This window comes from Felis catus, chromosome C1 (genome assembly GCF_018350175.1).
Source record: "Felis catus isolate Fca126 chromosome C1, F.catus_Fca126_mat1.0, whole genome shotgun sequence".
Lineage (NCBI taxonomy): Eukaryota > Metazoa > Chordata > Mammalia > Carnivora > Felidae > Felis > Felis catus.
In genome coordinates this window covers 88,487,082-88,510,196 of record NC_058375.1, presented here as the reverse complement: position 1 = coordinate 88,510,196, position 23,115 = coordinate 88,487,082, and the positions used below count along the sequence as shown (strand labels likewise).

Below are 23,115 nucleotides of genomic sequence, written 5' to 3'. Positions count from 1 at the left end.
TTAGCACAGTCCCAACATCCTTTTTCAATTTCAATATGACATTTTATTCTGAGGTTAATAGATATTAATAATACGTACAACCACAGAATATCAGCTACAGCAAGACACTAAATATAGAGAAGGTAATTCTGTGGCTTCTCTTCCATTATGACACTATCACAGGGCCAAAATCTGACCAGATGTAAGATGTTTATACTTTAACTTATTCAGTCCACAACTGCACCATAGACCATCTGAGAAAGCCCCCAGGGACAGTATTTTACTGTCACATCTTTCCTGACTTAGTTTCCTCTCTCACAGAATTTCATAGGAACAAAAGTTTGGAAACTATTGGTGTATCATTGCAAAAGACTTAAATAAGATAAATTATTAAGTGTTAATAATTATCACAGTACTGAGTTAAAGTATATTTCAAAATATAAGGATTTATGCATTTAAATATTGTAACAACAGTACTGCTAACCCATAAATACATTAAAGTAAATAAGTGAAACAAGAAGTCAATTCCCAGAATTATTTATATGTATGTGCTCAAGGGTAGGGGCTTGAAGCAGAGTTAGGTGCTTAAGTGAGTCCAAAATAACCATTCCAGATAGTCAAAAAAGGAACCAAAGAATAAGTCTGATGATTTAAATAATTCTAATAGCTCTCTAATTTCTAACAGAGAATGATGGATCCACTGAGACTTCTGAAGTGTTCCTGCTTGCCTAAAGATATACCCCCATTCTATTTTGGTGTTAAGCTTCTGTAGTGTTAACCTGCATTGACCTAATCGTTTGTTGTTCTGAGGATAAGATGAGATAATGAAGCTGTATCTTAGAAGTTAGTTTATAAGTTTAATGCCTATAAGAATTCATGAACCCAATGGATCCAATCTTAAATGTTTTATTTTTTTGTGGTGGGATTCTCAACATGATCAGAAGCTGTAATAATGTAGAATTCCACCAATGAAGGACAGCAAGGGACAAGTCTCCTCTCCCTCCCAAGAAATCAAGAAACCTTGAGGCAAGTAGTCATAGAAAGAAAGGCAAAACCTGATCGAAGGTTTAAGGGATCAGAGTAATTCTGAGTACCATAATATTGCCTCCATCTTTCAAATTTTTTTTCACAAGTTCCCATAGATTAAACTATGCATGTAAATTGATAATCATTGTGATATATCTGAATTAAAAGGCAACACTGATTTGAGACTCAAGCAACATGTCATTGTTGGAGGAAAGGAATTCAAAACAAGGCTTTGGCATATCAAGAGCTTCCATCCATCAGTAAGTACATAAACTCTATTAGTGGTTTTGGCATAGAAGTATGGCTTCAATACATCATGGCCTTTTTACAAAGAGGCTTAGCATCAGCAAGGAAGGGGTTGGCAATCTATATTGGTCAAAAGACAATTTAACATTGTAGCTTAACAGGTACTGACGAAGCCATAAATACAAAGGAGGAAAATGGCAGGTGTCACATGGTTTACAAGAATACATTCATCCATGAGATATGGCATTTGTTCTTCCAGACAGAGAATTTAGTATACTTTGAAGGGAAGTCTTCCTTCCTTTGAAGGAAATGAATGGCACAGTAATAGGTATAGTCAGAGTCTTAAGACATACGATGAAATATATAAAACTTGGGACACATTTTCACTGAGATCTGGGGGTTAATATGAATGCTTAAATGAGAAAACAAAAATGCTGGTTAAATAGCAACTTAATTCAGCAACTCTGCTCTTTCAGGAAAAATAACAAATGAATTATGCATCTAGGATATAGTGAAAAATTAAGATTATAAGAAAGTAGAGGATCCTTGAAAGATGTGGGGACATGTGTGTGCAAGCAAGGTGATATAAGTGAGTCCAGAAATGGGGCATTTTGGAGAAGGACTGCAGAAGAAAAGCCCGCAACTGGTGTTAGTATGAATGGTATAGATTTCACACAATCAAAATGACTCAAGCACAATGAAAATGTGTTAGTTTTGTAACTGGGAAGTACACATACACAGATGACTTCAGACTGGAATTAGGAGCTCAAACATTATCTCTGTCCATCTCTTGGCTCCGCCTTCCTATGTCTTGGCTATATTCTCAGGCAGGCTTTTCTCATGCAGTAGCAAAGCTGTTCAAACACACTGTCAAGCTTACATTCTACCAGGTCTGCAAACTCAGAGAAAAAAGTAAGCACTTTTTTCCTAACAGTTTAAGCCAAAGACCCAAGGATGAGTCTTAATTGATTTGGCTTCATTTGTAAGCCTTATCAGAACCCAAACATTGTGACAGGGGAATGGAATGTGATAACAATCAGCATAGATCACATTCTTACCCCTGGAGATGAGATATGAGGTCAGCTGTGCCTTCACAGAATGGGTGCAACATGGCCTCCAGGTGGTTTCTTAATAGGAAGGTGATGCACAGTTACCAAAAAAGGAGGAAAAGATGCTTGACAGCTGTATACAATAAATATTCATCACATGCACATGTTGAAGATTTCTAGGTCAGGTGACCCCAGATTGTACTATCACTAAGAGTTATTACTAACTAAAATAATTAATTATAAAAGGAAATTATAAAATCTTAGAATTGCTGTAGAGGAAAGTATGCACGTGTATGTAATGTCTAATATGTTGCTGATTCAGAATATCATATTTGTTCTGAAATGTCCATGATAAAATTCAAGTTTAGTTTTTTTATTTTATTTGTCTTTGATATTTTTCATTTAGATTGTTACTCCAAACTCTTTAGCTGTTAATGTTAAAGAAATAAACACCCATGTCTTTTGCCATATGACTTTGCAATTCCTATTATAATATAGAGTACATTTTCCCACTCAGCCAACTGATATTGAGCTTGACCATGTGTCTTGTTTTGACCAGTGGAATGCTTGCATATTGAGGCAAGCAAAGGTTTTAGATGTCCTTTCAAAGACTTGTTCCCTTGTATTTCTGCCTTGCACCATGAAAAGAACATACCTTGAGTAGCCACTGATTGAAGAAAATGGATCAGATGTGACTTCACCCCCACAGCCAGGAGTCAAGCTCAGGTAAACCACAGCATGAAGGAGAGGCTACCCCAAATAACCTGCAGACTTGGGAGCAAAAACCATAATCATTTGTTACCTTAAATTACTGAGATTTTGAAATTGTTGATTATGTGGCATTATTATAGCAGAAAACTAAATATTAAAGTATTTACACTACTTGTGGGTTATATTCCACTTATTTTCAATATTGCATATTTTATAAAAATGGTACTATTAAAAAATGGTGCTGTTAAAAATAGTAAGAAAATGTTGACATGTAACAGTGGAAAATGAAATAGTAGGCAGTTACTGACAGTTAGTGGTTGGAAGACTTACTGAGAGCCTACTTACATATCTTCCCCATTATGATGTCAATAACTCACACCTCTGAGTTAAGACACCATATCTCCATATTTTTAAATAATTATTTAAATTGTTTTCATTAAAAATTAATTCAGTTAATAAAAACTATATTAAGCCATTAACATCTACTAAATCTTTGGGGCAGTGAAATGAGATAAATTCAATTTTCTTTGAAAACTCATTTCCTTTTCTCTTTTGGTTGCATACCAAGAAGCTGACACCACAGGTCTCACTGACCTCAATGGGAGAAGAGTAGTACTAGAAGCCATCTCTTCTTTTCTTTTTTAATGTTTTATTTATTTTTTGAGTGAGAGACGGACAAACAGAGAGAGACAGATCCTGAGTGGGGGAGGGGCAGAGAGAGAAACACAGAATCTGAAGTAGGCTCCAGACTCTGAGTTGTCAGTACAGAGCCCGATGCGGGGTTCGAACTCATGAACTGCGAGATCATGACCTGAGACCAAGTCGGATACTTAACTGACTGAGCCACCCAGGCACCCCTAGAAGCCATCTTTTCTAACAAAGTCACTTCCTATTCCCTCTCCATATTTATGTGACATTGTGGGAGTGCGGGCTGCTCCCTTTTTACTGTAGTACTTTCTGTGGCCACCCAGTCCAGATGTGCTAGTCAAAGCATAACTGCCTGTGGAATAATGAAATGTCTACAATATGTGTTTATAACGTTCCTCAGTAAGCCTTTTTTTTTTAATATTTACTGTAGTGAAATTAGAATCTCCTTTGAATGACAAACATGTTATTTTTTAAGATTAGTTAACAACAGCAACAAAAAGTTTTAATGGAAGAATTGTGGACCCTAAAATTGTAAAATTGGCAGAATGCTCTTCTTAATGCATAATGGTAGGAGGAAAAGAAGACCAAAAATAATCATTAGGCAGGCAAAGGAATTCCAAAGCAAGCTAACCACTATAGAAAGTTCTGAAATTCTATTAAAATGTCACTATCAAAGAATAATGAAAATATATAGATAGAAACTGTAATTAAGAAGCTATGTTTTCATATTCTTTTCCTTTTTTTCTTTTTTCCTTTAAACTTGTTGATTTTAATACAAAATACTTATTCCCCTTCTAAAATACCAAAAAGCACGCAGATGGTTTTTCTCTACTTGTTTCTTTTCCTGAGGAATAGCTACTTTTACAGAACACTTCGGTTTCACATTTACAGAACACTACCACTTCACTCACTAGAGAAAGTGGATAACATCTTCTTGATGTTTGGAGAGAAATATTGGACACACTCCTTTTTCCCTTGTGAATGATTTACATGCTGATAAAATATTCTGTTTGTTTGTTTGTTTGTTTTCCTAGAGAGGCTTTGCTCCTCTCTAGGGGAGAGCCCTGCCCCATTTCAGGCTGTTGAGTGGGAATGCCTATCTAATTCTTCGGTTCACCATTAGAAATGCCACTTGCCTGTTGATACAAATTGTGTTCTCCTGTATCAGCTTTTTACTAGAGGTGATGTTTTGGTTTTTATCTTCCTTATTCTTGTTTGCTTTTTCAATTAGTTTGACTCCAAGACCCTGAAAAATGTACTACACATTGGGAAGCATCTAAGCCTGCATACAGTACCTCTAAAATATGTCCATATAGTATATCCAAAATTAAATTTCTATAAAATAAAACTGTATTTTGCTGAGTGGAGTTAAGATGGTGGAGAAGTAGGGGAACCGGAATTCCCCTTGTCCCCACAGCTGTATTGAGGTCAGAACGCTTGGAATACCCAGGCATAGAGGCTGCAGAGTGACAAAAAAATTTCCACAGGTGGAAAGAGACAACTCGGCAGGACAAGTTGCGTGTTTGTGAATTGGGAGAGATAGAAAGAGCAGCATAGTCATGGAGTGGGGGGAACGCTGTTGGTGGAGAAATGAAAGGAAGAGAAGGGAGGCTGTAGAAGTGTGGTATTGTATTTGGGTAAGAGAAAAACCTCTCTGGACCACAGACTGGGGAATGAAAAATACAAAGATACCAAGAAAGCCAGTTTCTACTTTGCAAACAGCCTTAGGAGCTACAGATTAGAGTTATCAGAGTTGGGTGACTTTCTTCACACTGGAGCCGACCATGTGCGAGTGCCTGCAGAGGAGAGGAGTCAGCCCAGGGACCTCTTCACCAAATGCCACCCCTCCATGCTGGTAACTGCTTATCTACTGGAGTGAGATGGACACTGATGGAATCATACGGCCTCTTCTCCAGACGAGCACAGCCACCGGTTCCAGGCACCAACAAACAACTGTCCAGTTATTTTGTATGTTAGTCTGTTGTTGTTCTTGTTTTCTCTTTTCTTTTCTTTCCATCTCTTCTCTCTTCCCTTTTTTTTCCTACCCGCCCCCTCCTTTTTTTTTGTTTCATTTGGAATCAAGCTCATAGTTTATGATTTGATTTTTGGTCAATTCCTATTATTATATATCCTTTTTGTTCCCTTTCTCTGTTCTGGTTGTTTGTTTAATCATTTTTATTCTATTCTTTTTACACACTTCCTGTATCTCCTTCTTTATTTTCCTCTCTCTCTCTCTCTCTCTCTCTCTCTCTCTCTCTGGATTAAGACTTATAGTTTCCCTGATTCCCTGTCTTGTGTTTGTTTTTTCTTTCCCCCTGGCTCCTTTCATTTTTCTCTTTGTACCAGATAAGTCTTCCCCTCCAACATACACTTTTTTCCCTTTTTTCCAGGGTTACTGCAATGAAAAAATCAAAGCACACCTGGTGAAAAGTCCAAACAATCCCCCACTGTGAGCAGTGGGATAGAATAGCCAAAGACACAACAGAGTGCATGCAACACACTCCAAAAACACTTCTTGAAGTGCTAGGCCCTGGAGAGAGGATGACCCCTTTTTAATATAGTAGTACTCACAGGTGTGGGACACATAACAAGCTATTAAAACACATAAAAGACAGAAATTGGAACACAGGGAGATTTGGGGAGAATGGAGTATCTCTAGATAGAAAGGAAGCTCCACATTCCTTCCCTATACCACATCCTATGCATCTCTTCTATCTGGATGTCCTTATCATATCCTTTAATGAACTGGTGAACAGAAATAGTCTTGGAATATGAAAAAGAACACAACAACTGAGAAACTTTTAGCATGACAAAAAGCGGTCATTGGACCATCAAGAACCCAAGTATTTTACCCATTTGAACCACTTTTGCTTTTGGAGCAACGGGACACTGAGGTAACTAAGACACAGTCTATCATAAATACAGCTGTGTCTGATTCCTCCTAAGCCATCCATAGCAATGTCAGAGTAAAGAACCTCCTTTTGGAGGAGAGGCCAAGATGGCGGCACAGCATGGAAGCTTTTTTTGTGTCTCTCAACCCTGAAACACAGCCAGATCAACAATGAACCATCTGGCACACCTAGAAAACTGATCTGAGGATTAACACAGCAATCTGTACAACCTGAACCACAGAACTTGGCAGGTACACGGCACGGAGAGGTGAACCAGCAGGGAGAGAAGCCACAGAGGGCAGGGAGCTGGTTTTGCTTGTGGAGAGAGGTTGGAGACAGGGGAGGGGAGAGTATGGGAAAAGCACCCCCCCGCCAAAAGTATCTGGAGAGAAAGTGGAAAAGTGGAAACAGCCACAGGGACTCAACAAAAAAGGGATAAAGGGGAAAGGAGAGGGTTTAAATTTCATTAAGACTATACACAGGGAGCGCAGAGTCTGAAACTCCACAGGTTGATACCTGGCGGTGCTCTGGTGGGAAGGGCAAATCCCTAGGAGCAGAGAGCAAGCTCCAAGTGGTCCATGGGCCACTGGGGAGTGGCACTTCCCCTGCAGGGAGGACATTTGGTAGAGGCTGTGAGGCCACCCCACAGGCAAAGGTCTCAGCAGACACCAGAGAACAATCACATTCACTGGTATTGGAATAAGGAGGTTAATGAAGAAGCCTGGCACTAGATTGTGTTGTGATTTTCCATAACACCTGAAATGCTGCTGTTACAAAATCATGCGAACTTTTTCTGGGGTGGGCTGGCACCCAGTCACAGTCTCTGGGTACCAGCAGCAGTGCAGTCTCACCAACGTTCCTGGGGGCAGGCTGGCACCTGGTCATTGCTCAGTTAGACCCTCCCCCAGAGGATCTGAGCAGCAGTTCCTCAGAAGTGAGGGGTTGAAGGAAGGGGCCAACATGGAGGAGAAGTAGGGGGATCCAAAGTTCCCATGTCTCTCAAACAAAGCCATGTTGACACCAAAGAATTTTGAAACCCAAGAGTCTGGGAGGAAAAGAGGCAGATTGTTTCCAGGGACCCACCTGGACAACCTAATGGGCCACAGGTGGGGGACCTTCAGGGAACGACAGCAGGCCCACAATAGAGGCAGGACCCGCCTACAACAAACCACGTCCCTCCTCACCTGGTAACTGTGTATCTACGAGAGTGGGATTGACACCGATGAACCAGACAGCCCCTCCTCCAGAACAGCATGGTTGCATTGTCTGGTTTAATTCTCAGACAATTCTTATTATATAGATATATTCTTCCTTCCTTTTCTTCTTAATCTCTTCCCTCCTCTAGTCTGGTTTCTCTGGTTGTTGTTTGTTTAAGCAGACATATTTAATCTATTCTCTTGATACATTCTACATCTCCATATTTATTTTCCTTTCTCTCTCTCTGGATTAAGCCATATGGTTTCTCTACCTGGTCAATTTTTATTTTTTCTTTTTCCTGTCCCTGTCATTTCTCTCTTTGTATGGGATAAGGCCTCTTCCATCAGCACCACTTCCACCCTGTTTGTACTTGTAGCTGGTGTTTCTGGTTTTTTGTTTTGGGGTTTTTTTTGAGTGTTTGCATGTGTGTTTGTTTGGTTTTATTTTTTGTTTGTTTTTTTTTTGTTTGTTTGTTTTTGGTTTTTTTTGTTTGCCTGTTTTCCTTTCCAGGGCTACTGCAATGAACAAATCAAAGCACACCTGGTGGAGGGTCTAAAACATCACTACAAGTAGAGAGATAAAGTAACCCAAGTCACAACAATAGACAGCAAATAACTCACTCCAAAAAACACCTCCTGAAGGGCCAGGCCCTGAACAGTGCATGACCCCTCTTTAATATAGTAGTGCTCGCAGGTGCAGGACACATAACAAGGTTTTAAAATGAATAAGGAACAGAAAACTAGCCAAAGTGATGAAACAGAAGATTTCTCCTCAAAAGAAAGTCCAGGAAGAAATGACAGCTAAATAATTGATCAAAACAGATATAAACAATGTAACTGTTGAACAGGAATTTAGAATAATAGTCTTGAGATTAATTGCTGGGCTTGAAAAAAGCATGGAAGACAGCAGAGAATCTATTGCTGCAGAGATCAAGTAACTAAAAAAATAGTCATGATTAATTAAAAATGCTATAAATGAGATACAAAATAAATTAAAGGCGGTGACAGAGAGGATTGAAGAGGCAGAGGGGAGAATAGGTGAAATAGAAGATAAAATAATGGAAAAAGATGAAGCTGAGAAAAAGAGAAATAAAAATATTCTGGATCATGAGAGGAGAATTAGAGAACTAACTGATTCAATGAAATGGAACAATATCTGTATCGTAGGAGTTCCAGAAGAAGAAGAAAAAGAAGAGAGAGAGAGAAAGGGGCTGAAGGTGTACTTGAACAAATCATAACTGAGAACTTCCCCAATCTGGGGAAGGAAACAGACATTGAAATTCAGGAGGCACAGACAACTCCCTTCAGATGTAACTTGAATCAATTTCTGCATGACATATGATAGTGAAACTGGCAAAATACAAAGATAAAGAGAGAATTCTGAAAGCAGCTAGGGATAAACAGGTCTTAACCTACAAGGGTAGACACATAAGGGTAGCAGCAGACATATCTACTTAAACTTGGCAGACTAGAAAGGAGTGGCAGGAAATTTTCAATGTGATAAAAAGGAAAAATATGCAGCCAAGAATCCTTTATCCAGCAAGCTTGTCATTCAGAATGGAAGGTGAGATTAAGGTTTTCCCAAACAAACAAAAACTGAGGGAATTCATCACCACTAAACCAGCCCTACAAAAGATCCTAAGGGGGACTCTGTGAGTGAAATGTTGCAAGGACCACAAAGTACCAGAGACATCACTACAAGCATGAAAGCTACAGATAACATAATGACTCTAAACTCATATCTTCAAATAATAACACTGAATGTAAATTGACTAAATGCTCCAATCAAAAGACATAGGGTATCAGAATGGATTTAAAAAGAAAAAAAAAAAAAACAAGACCCATCTACTTGCTGTCTACAAGAGAAACATTTTAGACCTGAGGACACCTTCAAATTGAAAGTGAGGGGATGGAGAACTATCTATCATGCTACTGGAAGTCAAAAGAAAGCTGGAGTAGCCATACTTATATCAGACAAACTAGACTTTAAATTAAAGGCTGTAACAAGAGATGAAGAAGGGCATTATATAATAATTACAGGGTCTATCCATCAGGAAGAGCTAACAATTATAAATGTCTAAGCACCAAATTCGGTAGCACCCAAATATATGACAATTAATCACAAACATAAGCAATCTTATTGGTAAGACTGTTGTAATTACAGGGGACTTTAATACTCCATTTATAGCAATCGACAGATCATATAGACAGAAAATCAATAAAGAAACAATGGCCCTGATTGATACACTGGACCAGATGGACTTGACAGATCTATTTAGAACTTTTCATCCTAAAGCAGCAGAATACACATTCTTCTTGAGTGCACATGAACATTCTCCAAGATAGATCACATACTGGGTCACAAAACAGACCTCAATAAATATAAAAGAATTGACATCATATCACACACACTTTAAGATCACAATGCTATGAAACTTGAAATCAACCACAGGAAAAAGTCAGAAAACCTCCAAAAGCATGGAGGTTAAAGAACATCCTACTAAAGAATGAATGGGTCAACCAGGCAATCAGAGAAGAAATTTAAAAATATATGGAAACAAATGAAACTGAAAATACAACAATCCAAACCCTTTGGGATGCAGCAAAGGCAGTCCTAAGAGTAAAATACATTACAATCCAAGCCTATCTCAAGAAACAAGAAAAGTCCCCAATACAAAATCTAACAGCACACCTAAAGGAACTAGAAGCAGAATGGCAAAGACACCCCAAACCCAGTAGAAGAAGAGAAATAATAAAGATCAGAGCAAAAATAAACAATATAGAATCCAAAAACAAAAAACAAAAACAAAAACAAAAACAAAAAACAGTAGAACAGATCAATGAAATCAAGAGTTGGTTGTTTGAAAAAAATAAACATAATTGATAAACCTGTAGCCAGGCTTCTCAAAAAGAAAAGAGAGGACCCAAGTAGATAAAATCATGAATGAAAATGGATTTATTACAACCAATCCCTCAGAAATATAAGCAATTATCAGGGAATACTATGAAAAATTATATGCCAACAAACTGGACAACCTGAAAGAAATAGACAAATTCCTAAACACCCACACACTACCAAAACTCAAATGGGAAGAAATAGAAAATTTGAACAGATCCATAACTAGTGAAGAAATTGAATCAGTTATCAAAAATCTCCCAACAAATAAGAGTCCTGGACCAGATGGCTTCCCTGGGTAATTCTACCAGATTTTTAAAGGGTTAACTCTTTAATACTTATCCTTTTCAAGCTGTTCCAAAAAATAGAAATGGAAGGAAAACTTCCAGACTCATTCTATGAAGCCAGCATTACCTGGATTCCCAAACCAGACAGAGACCACACAAAAAATAATTACAGGCCAATGCCCCTGATGAACATGGATGCAAAAATTCTCAACAAGATACTAGCAAATCGAATTCAACAGCACATAAAAAGAATTATTCACCACGATCAAGTGGGATTCATTCCTGGACTATAGGGCTGGTTCAATATTCACAAATCAATCAATGTGATACATCACATTAATAAAAGAAAGGATAAGAAACATATAATCCTGTCAATAGATGCAGAAAAAGTATTTGGCAAAATAAAGCATCCTTTATTAATAAAAACCCTCAAGAAAGTTGGGATAGAAGGAACATACCTTAACATCATAACAGCCATATATGAAAGGCCCACGGCTAATATCATCCTCAATGGAGAAAAACAGAGCTTTCCCACTGAGATCAGGAGAGCTTTCCACCTGAGAGGAATTTCCACTCTCACCACTGTTGTTTAAGATAGTGTTGGAAATCCTAGCTTCAGCAATAAGACAACAAAATGAAATAAAAGGCATCCAAATTGGCAAAAAAGAAGTCAAAATTTCACTTTTTGCAGATGACATGGTACTCTACATGGAAAACATGAAAGACTCCTCAACCCAAAAACTTATAGATCTGATACAGGAATTCAGCAAAGTCGCAGGATATAAAATCAATATATAGAAAGCAGTTGCATTTTTAGACACCAATAATGAAACAACACAAAGAGATATCAAGGAATTGATTCAATTTACAATTGCACCAAGAACCGTAAAATACTAGGAATAAACCTAATCAAAGATGTAAAAGACTGTATGCTGAAAACTATAGAAAGCTTATGAAAGAACTAAAGAAGACACAAAGAAATGGAAAAACATTCCATGCTCATGGATTAGAACAACAAACATTGTTAAAATGTCAATACTGCCCAAAGCAATTTACACATTCAATGCAATCCCAATCAAAATAGCACAAGCATTCTTCACAGAGCTAGAACTCACAATCCTAAATTGTGTATGGAACCACAATAGTGCCCAAATAGCCAAAGTAATGTTGAAAAAGAAAACCAAAGCTGGAGGCATAAAAATCCTGGACTTTAGACTGTATTACAAATCTGTAAGCATGAAGACAGTATGATATTGGCACAAAAGCAGACACATACATCAATCGAATAGAATAAAGAACCCAGAATTGGACCCACAAACATATGGCCAACCAATCTTTGACAAAGCAGGAAAGAATATCCTATGGGAAAAAGACACTAACTTTAGCAAATTGTTCTAGGAAAACTGGACAGCAATAAGCAGAAGAATGAAACTAGACCACTTTCTTACACCATTCACAAAAATAAATTCAAAATGGATGAAAGATCTAAATGTGAGACAGGAAACCATCAAAACCCTAGAGGAGAAAGCAGGAAAAGACCTCTCTGACTTCAGCCATAGCAATTTCTTACTTGACACGTCTCCAAAGGCAAGGGAAATAAAAACAAAAATGAACTATTGGGACCTCATCAAGATAAAAAGCTTCTGCACAGGAAAGGAAACAATCAACAAAACTAAAAGGCAACCAACAGAATGGGAGAAGATATTTGCAAATGACATGTCAGATAGAGTTAATGTCAAAAATCTGTAAAGAACTTACCAAATAAACTCAACACCCAAAAACAAATTCAGTGAAGAAATGGGCAGAAGACATGAATAGACACTTTTCCAAAGAAGAATCAAGATGGCAAACAGACATGTAAAAAGATGCTCAACATCACCCATCATCAGGGAAATACAAATCAAAACCATACTGAGATACTACCTCACACCTGTCAAGTGGAACAACTTAGGAAATGACAGATGTTGGCGAGGATGTGGAGAAAGGGGAACTCTTTTGCACTGTTGGTGGGAATGCAAACTGGTGCAGCAGCTCTGGAAAACAGTGAGGAGGTTACTCAAAAAAGAATTATGCTATGACCCAGCAATAACACTAGTAGGAATTTATCCAAAGGATACAGGAGTGCTGGTTTGTAGAGGCACATGTACCCCAGTGTTTATATCAGTGCTATCAACGAAAGCTAAATTATGGAAACAGCCTAAATGTCTATCAACTGATAAATGGATAAAGAAGTGGTATATGTATACACAGTGGAATACTACTCAGCAATGAAAAAGAATGAAATCTTGCCATTTGCAACAACGTGAATGGAACTGGAGGGTATTTTGCTAAGTGAAATAGGTCAGTCAGAGAAAGACATACCATATGTTTTCACTCATATGTGGAATTTGAGAAACTTAACAGAAGACCATAAGGGAAAGGAAGGAAAAATAAGTTACAGAGAGAGAGGCAAACCATTAAGAGACCCTAAATAGAGAACATACTGATATGGTTGATAGGGGTGGGGAAAATAGGTGATGGGCATTGAGGTGCTGTACATGTGATCAATCACAGGAGTCTACTCCTGAAGCCCAGACTACACTATATGTTAGCTAGCTTGAAAATAAATTATTAAAAAACATTTAAAATATTAAAAAACAAACAAAACAAAAAATACTGTATTTTCCTGAAACATTATCTTTCTCAGAAAAAATACTGAAATATTAGTCCTTTTTCCCACCCTTTCTAGGCCTTTTTGTTAAATGCATACACATTTCTTTATTGGTTTTTTTACTTTTAGAACAAAAAGCAGGAAATATAGCAATTGCTTTTGTTCTCAAATGAAAATTATAGAAGTTTATTTTCATTGAAGTGGGATTTTACTGGATAGAATTCCATTTTTTAATTTGAAAAGATATTAATACTCATGACATAGGGAAGCATTTTTTTTTATGAACTTTCTTCTACTAAGCCAGCAGTATTGTAAAAATCATTAGTTCCTGGCAGATTGATGGGCTTTGTGTAGTTTTATAGTATGCTTGAGGTGTCACTTGATTGACAGTTAAATCAAGGGATAGTTCTATTATTTCTATCCCCAATGACATAAAAATAGTAAGCAGGAAGCAGGCTGTCATTCAAAACCAATTGTTTCAACATATGACAATAGAAGTCTGGAGTGACGACTGACAAATACAGTTCATGAAAATCTGAAACCATCCAAAGACTGGCAGACCTATATGAAAGTGGACTGAAGAATTCAGTTTTGTTTAAACTGCATAGCTGGGAGCTGGTGTGAGGAGGGAAGCAAGCCAAAAAGGTAATATACAGTAAAACTTAATAAACTAATTCTGTATTAATATAAGGAATGATAGTTTCTACAATTTCATTATCTTGCATAGATAGTGATATCCTTTATATTCACAAATATCATTGCTGGTGTCAATATATCAAATCTAACAGGAAAATCTTGACAGAAAATGCATTTTGTTGTTAGTCTTACTCTACCTTTCCAACCTATTTTCCATTAGTATCCCATGAATCCCCCGCTCTCCAGCACTAATCAACTGATATATTCACTGCCATACAGTCTTCAGTCCCTTGTGCTTCTGCCATACCTTTTTTATTCTTGATATATCCCTCCCTCCTTTCTCTTTCTTACAAATCCTCTTTATCTATATGAAGACCTTCCTTTTCCATCAAGCTTTCTCAGACCATTCCAGCACATGCATTATCGCCCTCCTTTGAAATCAAACAACCTACTATCCACACTTTATTATGCATAACTTTAACTATTTTTCTCTAGTTTCTTTAATGTATCATATAGTTATATTTTTTCCCAATGATACTATATACTTAAACATGGATAATATATTTCAAAGTACCTAAAAGAGTGCTATGCACTTAACTAATATGCTACATTGATTGACGTACATTTTGTTTATTACATAGAGATTTGTTGAATCTTTATTTGTAGCTCTTATAGCACATGTGAGATTATAATATACAAAGCTGAGGCTGAAGTTTCTCATAGAAGAATTCCTACAGAGAGAACCCAGAACTGAATTAGAAACACTATAGTCAAGATAAGAATTTTCTGTCAACTTTCAGCCAACGGCATATAGGTTGAACCTGGCAAAATTTCACATTAGTATAGATGTTACTTTCTGCTCCAATTCCAATGTTTTGTGGGTTCCCCCCCTTTTTGAGTTAGATTTTAGGCACATATCAAGTTGCCAGCCCTCAGCACTAAGAGACATATCTTTACTGAAGAGATAAAGAAATGTGTATTTAACCAGAAATAGTGGTTAATATATTATATGTAATTTCTCATTCAATACACCAAACAAAAAAGCAGATACTAGTTTCATTTTACAGGTGAGGAAACTTGAGTTTCAGAGAGGTGTTTTTAAAATGTCCCTTGAATTGATTATGAAAATATAATGATTTCATGACTCCAAACAGATCCTTAAAAATATCAAAGAAAAAATAATGAGTTGGATTTGACAAATTTACAATTATAGAGAAATAATAAGTATCACCTTTTATTCTAGTGTAAGTGGTGCTGTATGAACCTAAACCCTTTCAACACACCTATTTTTACCTAAGTAGGTTATGTGAGTGGCTCTAAGCCACACTTTTTTTTCCCCCTGAGAGTTTAAATTCAGTTCAAGGACAAAAAAAAAAACAAAAAAACAAAAAAAAAAAAAAAAAAAAAACAAGCAGACTGTGTATTTGCTCATCTGTTCCATTTCTTGGGAAAGACCTTTAAAAGTCTTTTAATATATCACTTACCCTTCTGTTTTTGTTAAGCACTGTTTTTATTGGAGTTCTTAGATGATTTCTTCTAAAACCTTAGGATTTTCTGCAACAAACTATAAGCTACATCTGATGTATCTAGATTTTTCTGCTTTATATTTACTTTTTTTTAGAAACTTATAAAAAAAACAAGAGAAAAATTGAGATTCACTCAATAAAACTAGCCCTGAGTTAAAACCCTGAAATTTTTTTCCACTCGCTTCCAAATTGGAAGAAAGAATTTATTTTAACATATCCATAAGAATAAAATACAAATGTTCAAAAACTTTGATTTAAATACTCAGATATTTTACTATCATTTGCAAAACCTGTCTCATTTATCTCTTACATCACAGAAAGTGATCTCTTTAGAGATCTGGTTTATTGCACGTAAGTGTCTTTTTGGAAGCTCTTATCATGTATTGGTCTAGCATCTAGATATACTTTATTTGGAAGTTTAATGATAATTATAATGATACTACTAATAATAATGTTGACATTACTCTGGAAAGTCACTGATCTTTTCTCAATCATTCTTTGTAATCGTATTCTGTGATGATGTTTAGTGGTTCACTTTTAACGTGGAAGTGAAAGGCTAACCGTGAAAAATAATTTTTGAACATAGTTATTTTCCCTTCCATGAAAAGAGAAATAACTCAATGTTCACATGAAGAATTGCCTCAATACATAAAATGAAACATCTAAAGGAAGAAACTGTTAACAAGTTTCTTGGTATGAGAAATCACTAAGTACATAACATAAGTGGATTTCAAATGTATTATATCCTGATCAGTGTGGCATCATTTTCCCTGTGTCAAGAATATTAGGTTGGAGACTTCTGGGTGCCTCAGTAGATTAAGTGTCTGACTCTTGATTTTGGCTGAGGTCATGATCTCACAGCTTTTGAGTTCAAGCCCTGTATTAGGCTCTGCACTAACAGTACAGAGCCTGCTTGGGATTCTCTCTCTCACCCTCTCTTTCTGCCCTTTCCCTGCTCTCACTTTCTCTCAAAATAAATAAATAAATTTTAAATAAAACTTTAAAAAGGAATACTAGGTTGATATAACAGGGGCATAGCTAACAAAAAAATTGACTGCTCTTATAACTTAAAGATCTTGAAAACATATGAATTTTAGGGTTTTTTTTTTCTATTTCTTGAAAAAATGCCATTGGAATTTTGATGGGAATCTTATTGAATCAATTGACCACTTTGAGTAGTATGGACATTTTTTAAGATGTTCATTTATTTATGTTGAGAGAACAAGAGTGCAAGCAAGGGAGAAGCAGAGAGACACAGAGAGAATACCAAGCAGGCTCCACACTATCAGCACAAAGCCTGATGCAGAGCTCAATCTCACAAACTGTGAGAGACAAAATCAAGAGACGACACTTAAGCAACTAAGCCATCCAGGTGCCCGGGTAGTATGGACATTTAACACTAATTTTTCCAAACCAAGAACACAGGATATCTTTCCATTTATTTGTGTCTTCTTCAATTTCTTTCTTTAATGTCTTATAGTTTTCAGCATATAGAATTCTTCCACCTACTTGGTTAAGTTTATTCCTAAGGATTTCATTGTTTTCCAGGCTATTGCAGATGAGATTGCTTTCTTAATTTTTCTTTTTGAAAGTTCATGTTAGTGTATTGAAATGCAACTGATATTTGCATGCCTAATTTGTATCTTGCAACTTATTAAATTTATTAGTTCTAACAGTTTTTTTGGTGAAGTCTTCAGGAGTTTCCATATATAAGATTATGTCATTTGCAAACAGAGACAATTTACTTATTTTCTGATTTGGAAGCCTTTTATTTTTCTGTCTTGCCTTATTTCTCTGGCTAGTACTTCTAGTAGTATGTTGAATAGAAGTGGTAAGAATGGGCATCCTTGTGGGGAATAAGCTTAGAAATTCCCTGGGCTTACATCAATGGGTTAACAAGGCATAAAGAAGTAAAAAGCCATAGGATGCTCACACCTGAGTTTGGGTAAACAAAATTGGCACCCCAGGAATAAGGAGGCTAAAGGCACCAAAAATAGGGAGGTGCAAAGGCATGCCAGAATAGAGACAGGGTGCAGAGCACCCAGAATAGAGAAGGAGGGGCAAGGGCCCCAGAGGCGTGCAAAGGCACCCAATACAAATGTATATGAGGTAAGCGAGATTAGACGTTCAGGGAAGAAGAGCCCCTCAATTTAGTACTTTAGCAAAAAGCTGCTTTCACAGGAGGAAAGGACCAAGTTAGGTAAACAGGTAAGTTGCCCTATAGACTGCTGTGCTGCAGGGGAAGCAGCCCAGAGCAGAAATGATTAACAAAAGAAAAGGTGCCTTGTTAACTCTGAGGTTATTCCCCCTATCTTCCTTATCCCCTGGGCTAGCTACGATGAAGACATGGGGCCTCCTGCCTGCGGTTAACAACTGCCCATCTGCCCATCTGCCTGGCGCCAGGATTTTGTTTTATATTGACCCAAATCCTAAACACCGTATACCTTCAAAACCCCCCTTTTCCCTCACATCCCTAAGTTAATGTTCCCAGTTTTTTTGTCTCTTTGTGCATGCCCATCATGTTTGTAAGCCTTCTGATCTTAGTAAATACAGGGCAAGGACCCTTATTCGGGGCTGTTGTCTTTTCCCAGACATTAGCCATCTCTCAGTTTTCATTCTCTTGTCTTGCTAGACAAGAAAGAACTTTAGACCCATAGTCTTTGACACATCCTTTTCTTGTTCCAGATTTTAGAGGAAAAGCTTTCAGCTTTTCATGATTGAGCATGATGTTTGCTGTAGGCTTGTCATATATGGCTTTTATAATGCTGTGGTGCATTCCTTCTATACCTAATTATTGAGAGATTTTATCATAAAAAGATGTTGAATTTTGTCACATACTTTTTTGCTTCTATTGAAATTCAATGACATTTATGACCTAACAAATCAGGGTTAACCAGGAATTAATTTAATTTGGGAAGAACTGGGGAGGGAGTCATTGATTTGTTAGTTGGAAGACATGTAATCTGAGGGGAGTAATCTAAGCAGAAAGGGAAATACTACTAAATCAGAAGAGAAAGAATAATGAAAAAAAGAAATTTCCCCACAAGATAAAAAAGGAAATGGTATTATTAACACAAGTGAGAAGAATGGCCTTTGTAGAATGAAGTACACTTTCTTCATTATGATAGGCAGGAAGAAGAAAATAACAGGGCAAGTACAGATAAATTTACAGGTAAAAAGAAGAGACAGATTCACAATTATGGTTTTATTTTATCACTCAAGCATAAGGAAAACAACTGAGAGTTATAAGACCCAGATGAGATCCTTACCAAATTACACATTTAAAGTCAAGGTGAAGGAAAATGAATAGCTAGAGGATCAAGAAAAACATCCAGAGCATATGGTGTAATGAAAGTCCTAAATAAATAAATAAACTCATACTGGGGGTTAGGAGATGAAAGAAAACACACACACAAAAACATCAAGTTAAAGACATTACAAAGAGAAAGAGAAAAAAATACAGAAAGAATATTCCTGGGAGCTCCATATAATTAAGAATGATACCTTGCATAATTTAAGTTTTTAACTTATTAACTGTAAAAGGGCTTTCATACTGTTAAAACCACTCAAGTGTTCTAACTCTGTATGGGAATCATCATTAAATCAACTATCCCTAACTAATTCTTAGAAATACTTGATGGAAGAAATACAGAAATACATACTGGGCAAATGGTGTTAATGGCAACAAACATATTTATCAAGATGCCTCTCTGAATTCTTAGAAATTCTTTTGACAAATAAGTCATCATAAGTCTTCTAAAATATAACATGATGTTGATTGTGGCTACCTTATAATTATATATGATCTGTATGCTTTTCTGAGTTTTTCAAGTTGGTTACTTATAGCTTTTACCAAAAATTAATGAATTATAAGAATACAAACACACACACACACACACACACACACAAAGAAATACACTTGTTTTTTTCTCTGATTATGTGTATTTGCTTCAAATTTTATAATTTAGATTCAGCATGAATTGCAATAAATGGATCTTCAGCAGAGTTACTAACAGAAAAATGAGCATTGCCATCCCCAGAAACATAAATTTTAATTCCTGTACAATTGCCATCAATTTTATCTCCAGAAATAACATCACAATATGTGCCAGCAGGAAGACCAGTTTGCAAAGTTAAAGATAATGGCCTGCAAAATAAAATTTAAGATTTAACTTGAATTCAACAGAATGAAAAGCAAGAATACAGACTATCTCTAAAAGGTTAACTTTGTGCTGTAGAACTCTAAGCAAAGTCTCAGTGAGAAGAAAATCCAAATACAAAAACCTCTCCAGTAGATGTGAACAGTTTTCCAGGACTAAAAGTAATCTTACAAAAGATTTACTAATTCCCTAGTCAATAGTGAATATTACCACAAAATTAAAGTTGAGGAATATCAGTGAAGATTTGAGTGAATTATCACCCTTCGATAAAAGCAATTCTTGTGGTTAACACAAATCTTTTAAATTTGTTCTCATCTAAACTTAAGAAAATATTAATTACTTTCAAAAATTTAAATTTGATTATTTCTTCAAAAATATTTTTCACAAGAGGCTAAAATGAATTTGGGCTGGAGATAAAAATAATCTTGGATTTTGTGAAGTATATGGTTTTAAATATAAAGCTGTCTCATAAATTTATGGGGCACCTGAGTGGCTTAGCCAGTTAAGTGAATCTTGATTTTGGCTTAGGTCATAAAAGTCTCTTGACTTTAGTTCAGGTCGTGATCTCACTGTTTGTAAGATTAAGCCACAAGTCCAGTTCCTCACTGACAGAGTGGAGCCTATTTGGCTGTCTTCTCTCTCTTTGTCCTTCATCCCATTCACATGTGCTCTCTCTCTCTCTCTCTCTCTCTCTCTCTCTCTCTCTCTCTCTCTCTCAAAAATAGACAAACATTAAAAAAAAGAGGTCTCATAAATTTATTTTGCTTCTCCCATCCAGAAAAGATAGAAATGAAAGGACTAGCCATGGCTTCTTTTGGTAAGAAAGAGATATATTCAATTTACTTTTTTGTCAGCAAAATATAATTTAAGCTAGAATGAGCTAAGCATGAGTGAAAGTTGGCCTTGGACTGAGACATTTCAATTGCTTAAAAGACGTCTTCTAAGCTATAGTTCTATATATTAGGGAATCAATATACTAGAGGCAGAGGATATAAGTATGACCAATGAAAGCCAATAAGAAGTCTCAGACTTAAAACTCAAAAATCTCCTGAGGCAGGTCACTGATGGACCATAAGATACATGCCCTTTATACATATGCTTTAAAAAACATATTATTTGTCAGAGAGAGACAAGGAAATGAAAAAAGAAGACCAAAAATTAGATAAAAGAGTACTTGAAAAAAAGAGCTAAAAAAAGATACTGAAGCAATATTTTTCCATTATTTAAAAAAGGGGAGGAAAGAGGAAAGGGGCTATGACACGTTCTTCTAGTGATTTCATAACCTTTGTATCAACTACTCTGTGTATTTTGTGTGGGGTATATGTGTGGAAACATACATGTGCAGAATATCTGCACATGATATGCAAGGGTGCACATAGAATAACTCCACTTAGAACAGAAAGTCCTAATAAGGAAGAGATCAGAAGAATAAGAGCCATCATTTTTCTTCTGGTTCTTTTCAGATTCCTGTGTTTTCTTAATCTGCTGACTAAAGAATTTTTTTCAGATATAAAAAAAGTAAATGTGTAATAAGAGAAGGTAGTAAACCAAGAACATACTAGTATAAATGTTATTTAAAATGTTACTTCTAATTGATATCTACTTACCAGTCATCATTGTTAAAAACAATAAATCCTCTGTTTCCTCTTCCGAAAGCTACTTGATTGCTACCATTATCCCACCAGTTTCTAAAAGGTTGGCCATCAACTACATTACGGAACATAACCATGTTCCTAAAGATAAAATACCACATAAAATGCTGATGAATACATTTAACAGTTTAAAATAAAATTTTAAGAATGTTTAATATTAGAGGTCATCTCTAAATAAGAATTCCTACCTTATTTGACGCCACCGGTGTTCACAGACCCAATCATTGCCACAAGTAGTGTCTGGATTAATAGTAACTTCTTTAATTACTCCATTATTATTTGGTGGCCCCATCCAATCATTAACATCCTTAATTAAAGGAAAAAAAGCTTAGATTTTTAACATTTCATGTATTTGTTTCTTTCTTCTTTATTACACAAAACCCAATCTGTCTTACTTGTGTCTACAGCATCTTCATTTAGTAATACTAACTCCTTCAGTATTTTTATAGCCCTTTACCAGGTCCTCACCATTTTCTTCCCAATTGCTAATTCTCTTAGTGCCATATATTAAAGGTCAGATTTTTTTTTTTTTAACCTCTTCACTTTCTTTCCAAGGAATTGTTATGGCTAAGCTCTGGGAAAAAAGTGAATGACATTGAAATGACAAGAACTGTAGTATCAGAGACAGCAGAATGAAAACATAGATTCTATTACTATTAGATAAAAAATCTTAGATAACATTGGGGTGACTGGGTGTCTCAGTCAGTTGAGCACTATACTCTTGATTTTGGCTCAAGTCATTATCTCATGGTTTGTGAGTTCAAGCCCATCTGGCTCTGTGCTGGACAGTGCAGAGCCAGCTTGGGATTCTGTCTCCCTCTTTCTCTGCCCCGCCCCTGCTCATACTCTCTCTCAAAATAAGTAAATAAACATTAAAAAAAAAAAAAAAAGAAAACTTAGTTAACATACATAACTTCTCTGTGCCTAATTAAATAATTATGTGAAAAATGCCTTGAATATGATAATTGCTGAATAAATATTCATTTCTTTCATTCTTCCTTTTGGATAAATGTGCTAGTCAATACATCACAATATTCTTTACTAAATTGATCAAATTTTTAATCTTGTGATTTTCAGATTGGTAATTTTAAAGATAGAGAAAAAAATGGAAGAAATCAGTCTGGTTTGAAGTGAAAAAGATTTTTAGTTTAGGTATGAAGTTGCTGTACAATGCTGCATCTGAAATCTTCAGTTTAAAAAAAAATTCCAATAACTTTCCCAATACATTCATAATTTTATTTCTCAGTTCGTTTTTCAAATTGCTACTCAATACCCCATATATTACCCCAAATATTTTTCTCATCTTTACCTTTTCCAAAATAGTCTAAATTTCCTTCTTTAATACATATATTTTCCTTCCACTTATAAGATATTTTCCCTATTTAACAAAAGTTCAACTGAACAACTTCTTTGCATTCCATACAACTTTTTAAAAAAAAGTATTTAACAAATATTTATATTGATCATACTATGGGCAGGTACTGTTTTAAGTTCTTTACAAGTGTTAACTTGTAATCCTCATATCAACTCTATGAAGTAGGTACGTATGAGAAGTACATATT

General features: G+C 36.0%; 1 protein-coding gene across 8 annotated transcripts in view; it reads right to left on the bottom strand.

Annotated features, from left to right (window-relative positions):
* AMY2B (amylase alpha 2B) overlaps window positions 1-23,115 on the bottom strand; it is a 198,112-nt gene that overhangs the window by 162,855 nt on the left and 12,142 nt on the right. For 2 of the 8 annotated variants that reach the window (XR_006584605.1, XR_006584603.1), the window contains exons 9-11: window positions 21,742-21,860; window positions 21,509-21,634; window positions 2,956-3,071 (exon numbers count right to left, since the gene is read on the bottom strand). Coding sequence is in view for 3 of the 8 variants with exons in the window: in XM_045036302.1 (XP_044892237.1) it covers window positions 19,699-19,888; window positions 21,509-21,634; window positions 21,742-21,860 (435 nt within the window). In the remaining 5 variants the exon portion in view is untranslated. Of the gene's footprint in view, window positions 1-869; window positions 3,072-19,655; window positions 19,889-21,508; window positions 21,635-21,741; window positions 21,861-23,115 lie in introns of those variants that run through there. The other 6 variants (XM_045036302.1, XM_003990379.4, XR_006584604.1 and 3 more) reach the window with 5 other exon arrangements.